The sequence below is a fragment of the Molossus molossus genome, unplaced genomic scaffold (assembly GCF_014108415.1).
Source record: "Molossus molossus isolate mMolMol1 unplaced genomic scaffold, mMolMol1.p scaffold_m16_p_14, whole genome shotgun sequence".
Classification (NCBI taxonomy): Eukaryota; Metazoa; Chordata; class Mammalia; order Chiroptera; family Molossidae; genus Molossus; species Molossus molossus.
The window spans coordinates 46,056,412-46,073,999 of record NW_023425349.1 but is presented as its reverse complement, the minus strand read 5'-3'; the positions used below and the strand labels follow the sequence as shown (position 1 = coordinate 46,073,999).

Genomic DNA, 17,588 nt, shown 5'->3' with positions numbered 1-17,588 from the left:
GAAAGAAAGAAAGAAAGAAAGAAAGAAAGAAAGAAAGAAAGAAAGAAACCCGCAGGAGACTCAATAGAACGAGTGAATGAAGTTATTCCCTTGGCCCTACATCTCCATACACTTTCATACCAAATGTTCACAGAAACATCTTTCCTTAATTCCGTGACTGTAATTTTACTCTCCCGCGGTGTTGCCTAGAACCTGATGCACAGATTTCGAAAGTCAGCAGGCAACAGACTTGGCTTTGGAGCCTCCGTGGTAGGCTTTTTGCAAGAGTCGATGAGCCTTACGGTGCCCTGTGATAGCTTCTCCGGGGAGCAGAATGTGTAAAATAAACAGTTGCTGTAAAGCAAGAAGAATTAACGAAGTGAAAATCTAGAGTTATTTGTTGGCAACTGACACGCCAGTGACCTCCTTAAATACATATTGTTTAAGGTTCCGATCCAGGATGAATGAATCTTCCGGGCGCTTGACTCGAACCAGCGTGTAAATCTCTAGTCTTCCGGGAAGTGGCAGTAAATTAGTACAAATTTAGGAGGGAGGAGAGAGAAGGGGGTCTACACCAAGATGCCTACACCGGAGCTCTCCTCCCAGCCCTTTGGAAAGTCTCGCTTTTACTGCCCCGACCCTGGAGGTTACAGCCGAGAAAACCCTGCGGCGCTAGGACCTGGTTGGCGCCTGGCGGCGGCCTCTGTCGGGCGGGCAGGCGGAGGAGGGAGAGGGGGAGGGGGATGTGGGAAAGGAGGGGTGTTAAGGGGGACGGGGGGAGTCATTTATGCAGAGCAGGCGCTGCTGCCATTGCCGCTCACTCTCCCCGCGCGCTGTTTGGAGCCGGAGGGAGCGCAGGGAGCAAGCTAGCTAGCGCTCGGAGCCCGGGCCAGCAGAGGGGGCGCCCGGCCGCTGCCTGCACCGCAGTCTCTGCCGTGCTCTGGGGCCCCGAGAGGAGCGAGGGCGAGTCGAAGAGTCCGTGAGCCGAGCCGGGCGAAACCCAACTGTGGGAGGGCGCCCATCGGCTCAGCCTCCTCCTGCGCTCGAGCAGGAGAGCCCCCGCCGATCGCCCCGTGGGCGGGAGAGCTGGGAGCACAGGTCCCCGCAGCCCCAGGGATGGTCTAGGAGCTGGTGCAAGGCTCGCTACTCTGCTCCCTGCCGGGGCTCGCCGCCTCCTGCCGATCTCCAGGGCTGCGAGCCGGGGCGGCCCAGGCCGGAGAAGTTAGTTGTGCGCGCGCCGCTTAGTGCGCGGAGCGAGCGATCGAGGGAGGCAGCGAAGCTCCGGGGCCATGGGCTGGGGGAGCCGCTGCTGCTGCCCGGGACGGCTGGACCTGCTGTGCGTGCTGGCGCTGCTCGGGGGCTGCCTGCTCCCCGTGTGCCGGACGCGCGTCTACACCAACCACTGGGCAGTCAAAATCGCCGGCGGGTTCCCGGAGGCCAACCGCATCGCCAGCAAGTACGGCTTCATCAACTTAGGACAGGTAAAGGCAGCCTGGCCCGGCCCTCAGTCCTGAAGCTGCCCAAGGAAGGGGGGAGTCCCCTTCTACATTGCGCTTCTTGTCCCCTTCTCGTCAATCCCCCTTCCCCCTCTTCCAGATGTGCTCTTGGAGCTGTTCTAACTATTGGGCGATGCTCTCTCTCCCTCTCTCTCCTCTTGCACACAAATACACTTACTCCCCAAAGTTGCAGGGGTTTGCGTTTTGTTTACTAGTTTCTTGCTAGCCACCAGGGACAGGTAGGATCTCAGGAAAAATCATGAATGTGCATACACCCCCGTGGTGGTTTCAGACCCGACCGGACCTTTTAACTTGGAAAGTCAGGGAGCACTAGTAGCCTGAGCTCTTTGGGGGGGGGGGTGTTGGGGGGTAAGCACGCCCCTGGTGCCGGCTCCTAGAGGTTTCTGAGAGCCGGAGTTAGAGGGAGGCAGGGAAGAGAAAGCCTTTCCTGCTCGGACCTGAATTTAGCCCAGAAAGAAGTTTTCTCTTTTTGAGCAGAAGAGATGCTGGGCGCTGGAGGCGCAGGAGGCGCAGGGACTGGGGCTGGAAGAAAGGGCAGGAGGTGGAACGAGGAAAAGGGGGCCGGACCCGGCTTGAGCGCAGATTTTGGGGGAGCCCTCCCGGCTTCTTGGCCTCTTGGGCGGGATCTGCGTGTGGGCTCCCGGAGAGGGGGTCGGAATGGGAGGTGGGAAATGTCCAAGATCCGCTTACCCGGTTCTGCTCCCGGAAAACGGCGAGTCTTCCCGGGAGAGGGATGTGCAGAGCCCAGAGAAGGCACAGGGCAAGAGTTGGGTGGACAGTGGGGTGGGGGGTTTGTGTATGTGTTGGGGGGGTACCTCTAGCGGGCTTTCCGCAGAGCTGCCCAGCCGGGGGATAATGAATTGAATGGTGTAATGGGGATGATTGATAGCGCAACAGATTTGGAGGTACCTCCGGGCTAAAGGGTCTTGGCTTCCTGTAGTTCTTTCCTGCAAAGGGGTGGAGAGGGCTGTGTAAGCGGGTCTCAGAAAGTGTCTTGCCCCCCTACCTCAAAAACTCACCACCCCTAGTCGTTTCCCCGGGACTGGCAGGAGGAGGAGACCCTGGTCAAACCTTGGGGAGACTCTGCTGGAGGTGGCAGGGGAGGGTGGTGCGGGCACCCTCCCAGCAGACGCGCTTCTGAGCTGAGACTGCTGGGGATACGGGCGCCCTGCACGCCCTGCCTGGATGGAGCGAGAGGAGGGGCCAGCTGCTACCACTGAAGCAAGAGAGCACAGGCCATTTCTGATGGCACTGAGCTCCATGTCCAGGAATGTGAGCCCTGGGGCCCTAGGACTCCACAACTAGAGAGGAGACAGAGCTGCTGTCCCTCATCTGGAAAGAGCACTGGAGGATCCTGAAGCTGGAGCGCGAGGTCTTACATTGGTGGTCCAGAAGGAGGGCAAATTCTAGAGAAGCCAGTCTTGTGGAGGACTGAGACCAGGGCAAGGGGCACAGTCCTATCCACCCTGCCCCCACCCCAAACACACACCTGTAAGGAAGTCAGGGAAGCCAGCCAGATTTTGTTGCCTGAGTGCCTGCCATCTTCAGGAAAGTTTAATTCAAATGGCTTTTTAGGATTCTGCTGGCTTCTTTTGTCACTGGTAGAAAACACTGTTCAAGTCTTTTTATATGAGCTTAGAGTTGGGTGCTGCATGTGACTGGGGGGTGATTGGAAAGGCTAACACTGAAAGTAGTTATGCTAATTTTTCCAGAGACACATCTCGTGGATCAGCTAATATTGAGCATCTCCCATAAACCAGGTATATTTGGAAGAATAAGTTCTTGAACATTCACTGCTTTCATAACCTAAAAATAAAGACCACTTTTGATGGGTATTACTTCATGTGCAGCAGAGAAACCAAGACTGGAGAAGCTGACAGGAACAGGGTCACTCAGCTATGATTCAGACCTAGATTTCTCCTAGATTTCTCCTGTCCAAGCCTACATCTGCCTGAATCCAGCCTTTTAGAGAATCCCTCCATTGGGGGGTGGGGGGGGCAAAGCAAAATCCTTGTCTCCCTGAATTCTGATTTGTGGCTTGGTAGACTGGACCTAAGCACCTAGTCTTAATTCAAACAGACCTGGACTTCTTGAATCTATGAAGCTTCATGACTTGCAGGAACACAAGGACCTGTATCTAAATGAACTCATTACACAGAACTTAGATATTGCAGAACCTGGCAGAGTGAGAGAAGAGATTTTGTCACCGAACCTGCTTTTGAACAAGCAAATTTTTGTGTCCTGCAGCCTCGCTTGACTTTTTACTAAGAGCCTTCCACCATGACTTTTCATTTAAAAAGTAATACTAAGAAAGTTGACATACAGATAACACTAAACACTATTTATGGTGGTTTTACAAGGCCAGTGAGGAAATTTAGAGCTTACAGAGGTTACTGAGGAACCCTTGAACTGAAGCCATGAGCAGTGTAAAAAGATCAGCTTTTCTTGTAGTGTAAAGCATTTCCTTTGTAGATCAAAAGAGAGTAACCCTATGCTAAATCTTCGGGGCGGTAAATTGAGTTCACACCTGCAATATCATTACACTGTAAGGGCCAAATGTATTTCTGATCCATTCTTAACTGCTCTGACCTTTTTAACACTTTCTCGACCTCGTTTTGTTATTCTTTCTTTCCATCAATAAGCCAGCTGTGGTTCAACTGAGGGTAGTAGATAATTTGCAAAGGTCCCTGAAATGTTCTCCTGTTTTTCCCCATTTGGGCTTGGGGTTCCTCATCATGTGTCACAAATTGGCACTGAGACCTGTTATTGTTTCTGAAGTCCTGCTAGTATTTTTGATATCTTCAGGAAGATATTTTAGGTGAGCAAGGCAGTGAATTTTCACCACAGTATAGGTGCACTTTTGACTATCAGAATTTCAGTGGAATGTTTTGTATAGCATCTTGACATTTCAAAGCCACCAAAGATAATGTTTCTGGCCTGGAGATTTCCACGGAAGGGAAGAGGCGTGCCCCCTGTGTTCACAAAAGATAGGATGTGCAGGGTAACACAGGAGCAAGCAGTCAAACAGCACATGCTTAATTCCTGGAAGGAAGAGTAATGAGGATTTTTTTTGTTTATGTGCTTTTTCCCTTTGGTTATAGAGATACATTCTGTTTCCATAAGTTTTCACATAACGTTTATGTTTTGTGAATGGTTATGCCTTGAAATTCTGAAGTGATACCATCATTAGTAGTAGTAGTTGTCATATCAGCCTATTTCGTACTTTGCTTGGTATTAGTGTCAGCTATTGTAGAATGCCCTGCCTTTCTTCCCCTATACGGGCTGACTGCTAGCCCTCTTAGTACCCAGGTTGACCAGCACCTGCTGGGCCAGCTGAGGGGAGGTGTGCCCTCCTGTTGGTCTGCACAGGGATGGAAAATAGGGCTTAGTCCTCTCTCACTAATTGGTGTGCTCTGACCCTCTCGGCCAACAATGTAGTGATTAGAGAATAGAAATGACATAAAGGAATAAGATCTGACATAATGTTAATTGTGGACCATTGGACTACATCTACAAACCAGGAGGAATTCATTTCTGGTTATTTGAACCCAGAGAGAAGGTCTCCTGTGAAGGTGTTTGCAATGTAAAGTAACTGTATTTATCCTTCTGCAAATTGCTTGACTCCTTGATTTTAAGCGATTGCCAGTAGCAGAAACCCCTCCCCAAACCATGTAACTTATCTTGAGCAAGATTCCAGAAGGCTAAAGCCAGATTTAATCAATACTGAGGAAATATTTGACCTGGAGTTCCCACTGAAAGCCTAGACGTGGGAACTCCAGGGATGCCACTTGCAAGGTCTGTGATAGAAGGAAAGTCATTGAACTTAATGGAGCCCCTATTCCTTCATCTGTAAAATGAGGCATCTCTGAATAACAGAGTTGACTATGCATTGCTCAGCACGTAGTTAGGCTTGCAGTGAAAGTTGTGTGAATCTGAAATAAGTGCGATTCAAACTTTATTGAGGTAGAAAGAAAGGAAGACATTTTTTTTTAAAAATGTGAGATGTAAAAATGTGAAGATCAGAAAAATATATTTTGGGTGTCTCAGTAAAAACTTGTCAGAGCTTTGTAGAGAGGGAAAATGATTTTCCACTCCAACTACTTAAACTAGTTTTCTGTTGGATCCTAAATACGTCTGGCTGGTTTCTTATGGCAGTGCCCTCCTCTCTGGTGCATCCTTGTTGTAGCCCATTAAATATAGGATCAGCTTGCTGGAGAGGGAAGAAAAATATTGGAAGACTGATTATTATATAAAGCAACTTACCTTGGTACATTATATTAGATCATATTTGAGTTTAAATTTTGTTGAATTCTGAGTGTTGCTTGCACAAGGAAGACTAGAAGCAGCATTTTCCACATCAGTAGAAAGAGATACTTTAGCAGGGAGATCCTTGTTCAGAGATGTCCTGGAGCCTTCCCACTCTGCTAATTCATTTTGACCTGTGATGAATGTGGGATGATTGAAAGGCTGATAGACAGTGGAGAGTGAGTTCTGGGTACACATGGATGGCATTGGGAATAGCGGACATGGTAGTCTGATGGGTTGTATGGGAGTGGACTGTGCTCCCCTCCTCAAGTCCTTCGGCATTTTGTAAGTGGGAAAGTTGATGTGGGAGTCCTAGGTTGATTCCTGTGTGATACATCTGTCTGTGCACAGGGCAGCTCTTCGCACTCAGGAACCTCAGCCCTGACCTCCGCTGGCCGCTCTCACATGCATAGTTCTCAGGAGTAGGGGGACCTTTCATGAGAAAAAGCAGTTCAGAGTGCTTGGCCTGGTGATGGCAGGCCTGCTGCATTAACCTCATAGACTAGGAATGGCTTGTATGTGGCCATTGGGATTTTCGGGGTCTATCTGAAGTGAAAAACTGCATTTTTGTGAGCCCCAAGGCACTGAATTTGCCTTATTGCTATCTTTCATGAGCTTCTATCCAGAGGTCCTAACCTTAAAGGTCAGCCAGAGAAGCAGGGTAGTGTGCTGGGAAAATGTCCAGGGATGTCTGACTCTTTGGTTAAGGGAGGGAGTCCTGACCCAGAAACCTCCCCTGGGCAGGGAGGGGTATTTGTGTTGTCGGTTCAAGTTATGTGAAGTAGTGTCTGGGTTTACCCGAGGCTGAAGAATCTCCAGGCATCCCTCTGCCTTGGGATTTGGTCACTTGGCTGATTCAGGTTGGATTTATTGACAAAGAAGCTGACTTTGGCTTTCCGGGTGATAAAAATGAATGCTGATAGGCATTCATGCATGCTAGAAGATATGTACGTATAATTGTGTATATGTATACAGATGTATATGTGTTCGTTTTTATTTATTTAATTTTTTAAATAGATTTTTAGAGAGAGAGAGGAAGCGAGAGGGAAAGAGAGAAACATCAATGTGAAAGAGAAACATCAATCAGCTGCCTCCTGCACGCCCCCTACTGGGGATCAAGCCAGCAACCCGGGCATGTGCCCTGACTGGGACTCAAGGACCATACTCAACCAACTGAGCCACACCAAGGCTGTTAATTTTTATTTTTATCAAGGTTAAAATTACTTATGCAACATTCTCACTAGTTTCAGTAGATTACATCTCTACATCTAAGGGTACCAAGGAGGAACAATCAATGCCAATAAACTCTGCGGTTTGGGTTAATCCTAGGAAGAAAATGAGACCGGAAGGAAGACAGGACTAGGAGTCACAAGGTTTGAGTGAAACTCCAGGGTTTTCCTTTTATTAATCAACCTGACCCTCAGCACCTCATTTTTCAAATAGGAGACCTTAATAACTGCTCCATACACCTTTCAGGGTTGCTGTGAAATCAAGTGCCCAAATAGTGAACATGAGTATATAAATGAAATCAGGCATAGGACACATCATCTGATCAATAAGGACCCCCAAGGAAATGCAAAGGCTGTGCAAAGGAAAGTCAGGGAGTGCTATGGGTAGTGGAGCAACTTGTGATTTTCCAGAGTCTGTGCTTGCCCCTGGGGATCTAATGGTGGCCGAAGAGGGAACAGTCAGTATCACTCCTGATTCTCCCATTAGAGGATAGTCTGAGCCGTGGAGAAGGTTTAGGGCTGGAAAAACCAACCAGCTAAGGTTTCCTGTCTCCTAGTTGGCCAGCTTTGGTTTATAAGACATATATAAAATGGTGGTGCAAGATTTTTAATTTGAAGACTCAAAAAATAGCCTTTTAAGTTTGACTCATATGAGAGTGTGTATAGAAGAATGTCGGGAACTAAAACTGAAATATAGACAGGTCCATAATGAGTACCGATGGGACCCTTTTAAGTGCAGGTGTTGAAAACCCAACTCATGATGCTTAAATAAAACTAATAAACAAGCAGATAAGGAAACAGGGAATCTGTTGGTTTAAATGGATCACATGCCTTTGCAGTTCTGAAAACAAAAACTGAACCCTTTTTGCAGCTAGACCCTATCTGATCTGTACTTTCTTTGTGGCAAAACCTATCCTGACCTGAAGTAGCATTAATTAGGGCATTATTATTATTATTTTTGCAGAAGTATTGATGAGTTTGATTGTGCGGATATTGTCCTTGAGCCAGATAGAGTTGTGTATAATACACTCCAGTCTGTGCCCCTTATACTTTTCTCACCTGAAGAATCCTGAATTCTGAAACACGTCTAGTCCAAGAATTTCAGCCAAGTGATGTGAGCCTGTTTAGTTGAAAAGCCAGAGGTAGTGCTAATGTCAGGTATTTCTTCATTTCCCTACATTATCTTCATTCTCAGGCAGAGCCTTTCCATAAGGCAGCAAAGCTCGAACAATTCTTAGTATCTTTCTTACCCAGTATTGAAATTAACCCCTGAAAAAGACTCCAATCTATCCTGATTGGGTCATATCCCCACTCGTGGGCCACTTTGTCCATGGGTGTGGCAGTATTTTAGTAAGTCAGCTTGGCTCACACATCCACCCTTGAAATGAGAAAGATGTTAACCTTTGATGGGCAACCCACCAACTAGGGAAGAACCTTTCACCCAAAGAAAAAGGACGTGTTCTTAGAATAAGAGATAGTACACATGGAACAAGAAAAAGTCCCACTACAGATCAGATTATATAAGGCCTTAAATGCCTAGGCTAGGGAGTTTCAACATTATTTTGTAGGATGAAGAGTTATATTAAAGATCCCTGAGAAAGAGTCAATGACCTATTGACTCATCAAACATGGGAGTCCACCATGTACTGCATGAAGACATTCTCTGCTCTCAAGGAGCTAGTTGTTTTTACCATGATTGTTGTTCAGCAAGACAAATTCTAATGGAGTTATAGGCAGTACAGTGTGGGTAAGTCATGCCTGGAGGAGTCCACAGGTGGCAGTGTGCATCATGAGCTAGAGGAGGCAAAGAGGTTATTGTGTTGGTAAAGATGATTGGTGACGGGCCCAGAAACTGTGACAATGGAAATTAAATGGATTTGGGAGCTCTTGTAGAGATGGATTCAATATGACTTGGTTATTAAATGGAGGTGGAATGTGGATGTGAACGTGAAGATAACTGCAAAGTTTATAGCCATGGGACCAGGAGAATGAATGGTGGACTCATTTGAAGAATTAGAACAATCTGTGGGAGCATAGGGTCAGCCTTAATGTAGTTGGTAGATAGAGCATAGTTCAGTCTTAAAGTGAGCAGGAATTTAGAGCATAGTTCAGTCTTAAAGTGAGCAGGAATTTGGGTTGAGGTGCAGATAAAGATGTCCATTAGGCAGGAGAGAATCTAGGATGGGAAAGAACTAAAGACTGGCACTCATCCTCAGTATCAGCGAAGCTGTGGAGGTGTATAGGATCACTAAGAGATGAAGCAGGAAGAGAGAGGAGGGCTTAGAACCTAAAGCATCTTCACTTAGGGGGCAAGGGATAAAACGAGTAGATGAGGGAATGGAGGGCTGAAGATGCAGTCAGAAAGCTGCAGGAAGAATGCATGGATGAGGGCGTGCAAGAGTGAGAAGTGCTATAGAATCCTGAGAGATGAGAACTGAAACCTGGCTGAAAGATTTGGTGATGGGGCGGTTACCGGTGCTCTGAGTGCCAACACTTGATTCAATAGTGAGTGGGAGTTGGGGTCGAGGGGCAGTAGAGGGAGTGAGTACAAACGTTTTTATTGCACATCTGCCCACCCACCTACATTCCCTCCCTTAATCTTTCTCATCAGTGTACTGGGTAGTTAGGATCACAGGTCTAGAACCAAATAGTTTAAACCCTAACATTGCTACTTTCTAGTCAGGGACCCGAGGCAAGTGACTTAGGCTCTCTGTGCCTCAGTTTCTTCATGTGTTGAAAAGATCAAATAGTATTTCCCTGATGGAATTGTTGTGAAGATCAGTTCAAAGTAGTTAAAATAGTACCTGGCTCATACTATGTAGTCAATAAATGTCAGTTATTATATCTTGTGTTTTTTTAAACCAAGTTATAACAAGTTTTTATATCCTGTTTTCACTTAACATTATATTGTGAGCCTTTTTCCAATGTTACTAAATAATGTTGGACAAAATTTAATGGCTGCATACTTGAAAGCACCATACTATGTTATAATTAGTATGACCATACATCACAGTGTGGCAGAAAGAGTCCTGATTTATGCCTGTGGTGAGCCAGTTCACCTCTACTGAGTATTTTTTACATCTCCTTGCACTTTCAAACGTGTCTGAATTTGGAAGAGAAATAATATGTATGGTCACTCTAATTGTGTGTGTGTGTGTGTGTGTGTGTGTGTGTGTGTGTGTGTGTGTGACTGCATATCTATCCTTCCGTTACTTGGTGAGCTCCTCAATGGCAGGGCGGTGTCTCATTCCTGTAGTATGCCCAGCATCTAGCACAGGGGGTGGCACAGCAGAAGCCCAGTGGGCACTTGGGATAGGAAGCCTAAAGGGCTTATGTAGGGAGGAGTGGGTTTGGGAAGGAGAGGAACATTGGTGTCTGGAGACTAAAGAGGAATGAAGTAGAGATTCAGGGGAGTTCAAGTTGGGGAGGAAAGGAAGGGAGCGTGTTTGTAGAATGACTAGGATCTCATTAGTCACTTCAGAGGTGAAGGCCACCTGCAGAGACAGCAGGAACTGGGTGAAATTGATACCTGGGTGTTCCCGTGTTTTGGAACTTTTTCAGGGAATTCTGATAAGAATCAATGATCAATGACTAAGAATTGCCAACTAGAATGAGGTTATTGGCTGTTTGTACTTAGTTGTTGCTGAGTAACTAGTGGTTAAATGAATGAGTGAAAAAATGCACCAGTCTGTATTCTTTGTTCCTAATGCTCAGTAACTTGAGATTAGAAAAGAATAAAACAAGGAGTTAGAATTTACCAGGGTGAAAGGGAAGGTAAAAAGAGCATGTGGAAAGCTGGGGGTGGGAGTGGAGGTGGAGGGATGGTTCTTGAATGCAAGGGGTACCACCTTTGAAATGCTTGACTGTATTATCTAGGCTTTAAGGAAGGTGATGGGGTCAAAACACGACTGGTGGACCAAAGGAATAGGGCAGGTGTAGGCGCTATGAGTTCAAAATGAGAATGGAGGGCCAGTTTGGTAAGAGTGGTAGAAGTAGAAAACTGGGAGCCATCCCAGAAGGTATTTCTCTTTTCTTCTTCTCCTCTTCCTCCCCCTTCCGCCCTTCTTCTTTTTTGTAAGCTTCAGGTTAGAGCTGATCTGCATGATAAGGTCCAAGGTGTGGACGTCCTGGTGGACTGGCCAATTGGAGAACAGGTGAAGGCCAGCGGGGTAGATGGAGTAAAGAAAGTGTGAGGCTGGGAGAATGGAAGGGTTATCAGTTTGGGTGAGATGAAGATTCCAGGTAATTTGTGCTGGTATACGCACTAGACAGATAAACATGAAATCTGCTCTGTTTTCAATTCTCCTTGGATAAATGTAGGTGTTATCTCTACTTTGCACATCTGTGCATTCTTATTTGCACTGCAGGTCCTGTATCAACTTAAGGGATAAAGATAGACACATGGGAGATTGCTTTCAACTCCCAAATGTGCCTTCCCATATTTGATTGAAAAGGGAAGATTGCATTGAGCACGGAATATAGAGGGAAGAGTGTAAACAGAATGCAAAACTAGAAATAATATTTAAGAATGATTTTAAAACGGTATATTCCATGTCACATTTTATGTTTACCTTCACCTTAAGTTGTCATGTAGCCTACTTTCCATTATAATTAAACCTATAATTTATTCACATGTCATGTATTCCGCCCTGTATGTATATTATTTTATATAGCGAAATGAAGCTAGTTTCCGAACGTGTCTTTATGTTATTAGTCTAAACTTTACTGCCTTATAGGAATAAAGGTTTTTTAAAAGTATGTTTTAAAAATTATTTATAGATTTCTCTCTATTATACACTATTTTTAGATTGCTCTATATAATAGATTAATTTTGGTTGCATTTGTATGTTAATCTGATTGTTAATTTAGGGTTAGCATCACAAAGGAAGCATTAAGTTTCTAGTTTAATCCTCTGTGCATTATCTAAGAGGTTATTTCTGTCCTGGGAAAATTATATTGTGAATACCATGCTGGCACTGAAACTACTTAACTTTTATTAAAAGCACACACACACACACGTGCGCGTGCACACACACATGCACACATAAATACACACACCATAAATGTACATGCACATACACACACACGCACACATATATACACACACACCATATATGTACACACACACACACACACACACACCATGTATGTATTTGTACTAAGTACTTAAGGTCTGATAATTTTGTAGTGAGTACTTAAGGTCTGTGATTTTCTACTCGGAGAAGCTCTTCCAGCTGTAAAAATACACCCTTTCTCTCCATATCGTGGTTCCCAGGGCTTATACCTTGTTTTTCACTAGTTGAAGTTTCTCAACCAAAATAAAACTGGGCAGTGATCTCTGGTCTGAATTCAGTGCAGGGAGGGGAGACAACCCAGGACCTTTAATCTTATAAGCAAATAACCATAACTGTAAGTTGAGAAGTTTACTTGCTCACTTATCCCAGGCCTATTCTAGATGAATTTAACTAACATGGGTTTTTTTTTTCTTCTTTTTCTCTGTGTGTGGGGACCTCATTTATCAATTTCAAAGCTTTTCCAAGAGAAAACTAAATTGTACGCCACTTAGGACTTATTATAACCTAGCTTCCAGCAAGACCTTTTTCTCTCTTTCTCTGGTAACTCTGGGGCATCTTTCTATTTGGTTAGTGCTTGTGAGCCAATTTACCCAATGCTGCATTCTTTGACTCATCACTGGGTGATGTCATTGCTTCTGGGCTGGTTGGATAATGCTGAGAAGCAGTAAACAAAGCTCAAAGCTGAAAACAGGTGACTTGCATTCCCTTCTAGGTCCTGCCCAGCCACTAACTTACCACATGCTATGAGATAGCCACAGGTTTTCTCTGTCTTAAAGCATTAGTCTTATTCATTGTTTTATTTAAAAAATTTTTTTTTGAAAGACACCATCAAGAAAGTGAAAAGACAACCCACAGAATGAGAGAAAATATTTTAAATCATGTCTGATGAGAGACTTATATCCAGAATATATCAAGAACCTCTATATTCAATAATAAAAAGACAACCCAATTAAAGATGGGTACAAAGGATCTGAATAGACATTTCTCCAAAGATAAACAAATGGCCAATAAACATAAGACAAGGTGTTGAACATCATTAGTCACCAGGGAAAAGCAACTCAAACCCACAATTACTACTTCACACTCACTGGAGTTGCTGTAATAAAAAAGACAAACAGCCCAGCTGGTGTGGCTCAGTGCATTGAGCATCCTCTCATGACTGAGAGGTCCCCTGGATGGATTCCTGGTCAGGGCACATGCCTGGGTTGTAGACTCAATCTCCAGTAGGGGATGTGCAGGAGGCAGCCGATCAATGTTTCTCACATCGATGTTTCTATCTCTCTCTTCCTCTCTCTCTCTAAAAAATTAATAAAAAGTATATTAAAAAAAAAAAAAGAGCCCTGTCTGGTTTGGCTCAGCGGTTGGGGCGTCAGCCTGCAGACCAGAGTCCCGGGTTTGGTTCCCGCTAGGGGCATGTACCAAAAAAAAAAAATCACAGTATTGGTAAGGATGTAGAGAAATCAGAGCCCTCCTACCCTGCTGCTGGAAAGGTAAAGTGGTACAACCATTCTGGAAAACAACCTGGCAGTTCCTCAAAAGGTTAAACACAGAGTTACCATGTAACCCAGCAATTCCACTCCTAAGTATATACCCAAGAGAAATGAAAACATTTCTTCACACTAAAGCTTGCAGACAGAAGTTCATCGTAGCATTATTCAGAAGAGCCAAAACATAGAAACAACTCAAATATCTATCAAGTGATGAATGGATAAACAAAATTTAGTATATCCGTAGAATAGAATATTATTGGGAGATAAAAGTTACACTGTGGATGAACCTTGAGAACACAATGCTAAGTGAAAGGAGCCAGTTGCAGAAGGTCATGTATAGTATGATTCTGCTTATATGAAATGTCTAGAATGGGAAAATCCAGGGAGACAGGAAGTAGATTTGTGGTTGCCTGGCTGGAAGGGTTGGGGGGGATGGGGAGTGACTGCTAATGGGTATACAGTTTCTTTTTGGGGTGATGAAAATGTCTTTGAAAAGAATTCTGTTATTTTTTATTTTTCCCCTTTATTTTATTTTATTGTGTTTTTTTTTCCATCACCATTTATCCTCCATATAGGTTCTGCCACCTCTACCCACCCACTCCCCCTGCAGTCACTACACTGTTGTCCATGAATTCTTTCTTGCTTTTTTTTTTAACTCAATTCCTTAACCTCCACCCCCCATCAGAGCTGTCTGCCTGCTCTCCCTCTGAATCTGCTTGTTCATTCAGTTTGTCCATTAGATTCTACATATGAGTGAAATCATATGGTACTTGTCTTTTGTGGTGATTTTTGCACAACTCTGTGACCATACTAAAAATATTTGAATAGTACACTTTAAATAGGTGAAATGTGTGCTATGTTAATTATATCTCAATAAAGCTGTTTAAAATAGTTAGGGAGTCCCTATAGTTTATCAGCCATTCTAATAGGCACAATACTGTGACATTTGTCTTTAATAAGCTATGTGCTCACCCAGAGCTTATCTTCTCTTGGGAGTAGTCAAAACTATAAGCTGGTAATGAAATGAATAAAATCATTTCAAATTATAAGTGTTGTTGGAAAGCAAAATACATTTGTTGAGTAAAAAGTGATGAGGGTTGAGAGAACTCCTTTAGATCAACTGGTCAGGGAGGCCCACTGAGGAAGAAATGAGCAGAGACCTGGATGTTCTGAAGGAGCCAACCACCTGCGGTGGGGTGGGGTGGGGTGGGGTGCGGTGGGGTGCGGTGCGGTAAGGTGAGGTCCATGCAGAGGAGATAGCAGTGCAACGGCCCCAGAGGAACCTCTGGTATAAATAGAATGTAGTTAACACGGGAGAAGTGGCTGAACTTGAAGTTGGAGATGATGATCTTTCCTTAGTGTTGATACCGTGTCCTATTCAGAGGCCGCCAGTAGCTCCCATTTGCTTGCTGTGTTTAAACAGCCTACTTCTCTGGACATCTAATCGTCCTGAAATACTTTTTCCATCGTGGCTCCTCACAAAGCCAAACTGGACTTCCCATTGTTCCCAGTTATTATACTCAATGTTTTCCTGTTTCTGTGCCAATTGTTCCACTTGGAATATTCACCTGACCCCTTGCTCTTCTGGAAATTCTGTCCCTTCTTGAAGGCATAGATCACTGTCACCTCTTTATCCTCTCTCTGGACGTATAGGTGTAGGTAAAATATGGGATAGTTAGCCCAAAATTCTCTTAGGGAATTTAGTACAGTTTTTCTTTTTTCTCCCCCTTCATTTGGGGCTGTGTAATTTTGGAGCATGTAGCATGCATGGTGTCTTGCTCTAGATAAATAATGATTAAAGGTTGGTTGAATCCTAAAGTATTTTACATCAAGTGATGTATATAAAATGAAAAATGAATCAACATTGGAGAAGAATTATAAAATTCTACCACCCAGTCAATAAGGAAGGCTCACAGTGTGTTCTGGTGGAAAGCAGTAATCTAGAATTGATAAGTCATTTGTGTGTGGACTCTAAAGTCCAGGGCTTCCCAGGAAAAAGCCTAGCCCTTATCTTTAAGTCTTTCAGACCTTGGCATGATCAGCAGGGTCATTCTTCCGGCTTTGACTTCCATGAGAATTCTTGGTGTGAGAGTCAGAGTACACAACGTGACGTTGTCCCCTCTGAGTGCCAAGTTCCAGATCACCCTGGGATGGGCATAGCTTCTCCACGGGTCTTAGGGAACTCCGAGGAGCCTGGTGGCTGCGATCATCTCCCAGGATTGGCAGTGGAAGTCTTGTGTCTATTGGACCAGTGGGAAGAACAGCACAGAGTCCCCCTCCCACCCACCTGCCCAAGTGAAGGAATTGGTCAGTAAAAAGAGGTTTCAGATCACAGGGAAATTTTATTGTTTGTGTGGAATCAGTGAGTGGGAGTAGCAAAAATAAGCAGGTTTGGTACACACAGACGGTCCGAAGGCTCTGTATAATGTCAGCAGTAGACTCGTGATGGTCCAGGCTCATGGCGGTGCCTACTTGGATTTCAAAGGGCCAAAGCACTGAAGTGAAATCTGCATGGGAGGAGGAATTGCAAGCTGCCAGGACAAACTGACATAAATTAAACCTTGCAGCTTAGTCCGCAAGGAGTGGCTTCAGAAATATCCTTGGAGATAGGAAGTAAACTCAGGACAAATAGAGCAACTATCCCCTTAATTATAAAAGGAATGCTCTCTTGGTTGGGTGACATGGCTAGAAGCCAGTCTCTCAATGGAGATGGGTCTCCCCATCTGACCTCCTATGCCTATCAGATCTCAGTCTCAAATGACCAACCCTTCAGACTCAGGCAGATAGAAGGAAAGATGAGTTATATTTTCTGGGTCAGATGAGAGGGAGATGGGAAAGCTCAGTGTCCTCATGCTGTATACAGTGCTAGAGAAGAACCGTTCCCTCCCGTCGATGTGATGGGTCTACTGTAGCTAAGCCCTTTGTCACTTCCTTTTTGGACTATTGCGCTAGTCCCTCCCATTCCTCATAGCCTTTCCCTTCCAAGCTTATCACATAAGACAGATTAATTTTCTCAGAACCCACTGTAGTCAATAAGATTACTTCTTTTTCTTCTTCCTTCTCCCTGTCACTCCCCTCATCTCGCCCCCTTTCCTTACCCCTTCCCCTCATGCTTTTTCCCTCTTCCTCATCTTCCGCCTTCTCTATTCTAAACATCATTCAGCCTAAACATTTTACCATTCTTTTCCGTGTGAACTACCATGCCCTCCTTTTCTGCCCCCCCCCCCCCATGTAGTCCGCACAGCCTGGACGCCTCATGTCCAGTTCTTACTCGTTCTGCAAAGCCCTTCTCAGATGTCATTTCCTCAAATGAAACTGCCTGTGGCTAAAACCTCCTTGGTTTAAACTCTCATGGAACTTTGCATGCTGCTTTTTGCTGGCATTTGACATTTTCATTTTGTGTTCTATCCTCTGCTAGATAGTAATCTCCTTAAAGAGGAGTCCTGTCTGGTTCGTCTTTGTGTTGCATTTGGCATCCAGAAGAGAGCTCTGCAGTTATAATGCCCAAGGAACTTTCTGAAATGGACAGTGTCTGTGAGTAAATGGAGACGGTAGCAGTCGTCAGTACTGTCCACTGAATATTTCTGGTTCTCCACCTAGCCACGTGATAGGATCGTATTTCCATAATCTGGGTGTTAAGGGTGGCCAGGTAACTTCTGTCAGCCTATTTGAGCAGAAGTGGTGCATGTCCCTTCTGGAACCGGCAGTACACGATTTGCTAAGATCTGCATAGCTCCAGCTGGGCATGCTCCATCAGCCTGGGTCCGAGGAGCAGCAGAGCTGGTCCGTACACAGTGGACACGTAGCATGAGCTGGAAACAAGCCTTTGTTGTTCTAAGTCACTGAGATTCATGCTTTCGTTAGTTCCCGCCGTGGAAACTTGGCCATACTGACTAATACAATAGTACGGAAGCCTTTCTTCTTAGCCTTGCACACAGTATAGATAGACTGAGAGATGTGATGGAAGCGGGAAAAGGTTTCTGTGACACTCTG

The 17,588-nt window shown here is 44.9% G+C and overlaps 1 protein-coding gene across 2 annotated transcripts in view; it reads left to right on the top strand.

Annotated features, from left to right (window-relative positions):
* The first annotated feature begins 791 nt into the window (after nucleotides 1–791).
* PCSK5 (proprotein convertase subtilisin/kexin type 5) overlaps nucleotides 792–17,588 on the top strand; it is a 435,012-nt gene continuing 418,215 nt past the window's right edge. The window contains exon 1 of one of the 2 annotated variants that reach the window (XM_036260762.1): nucleotides 792–1,460. In XM_036260762.1, coding sequence (XP_036116655.1) covers nucleotides 1,269–1,460 — 192 coding nt within the window. In that variant the 5' untranslated portion in view covers nucleotides 792–1,268. The remainder of the gene's footprint in view (nucleotides 1,461–17,588) is intronic. The other variant, XM_036260761.1, reaches the window with a different exon arrangement.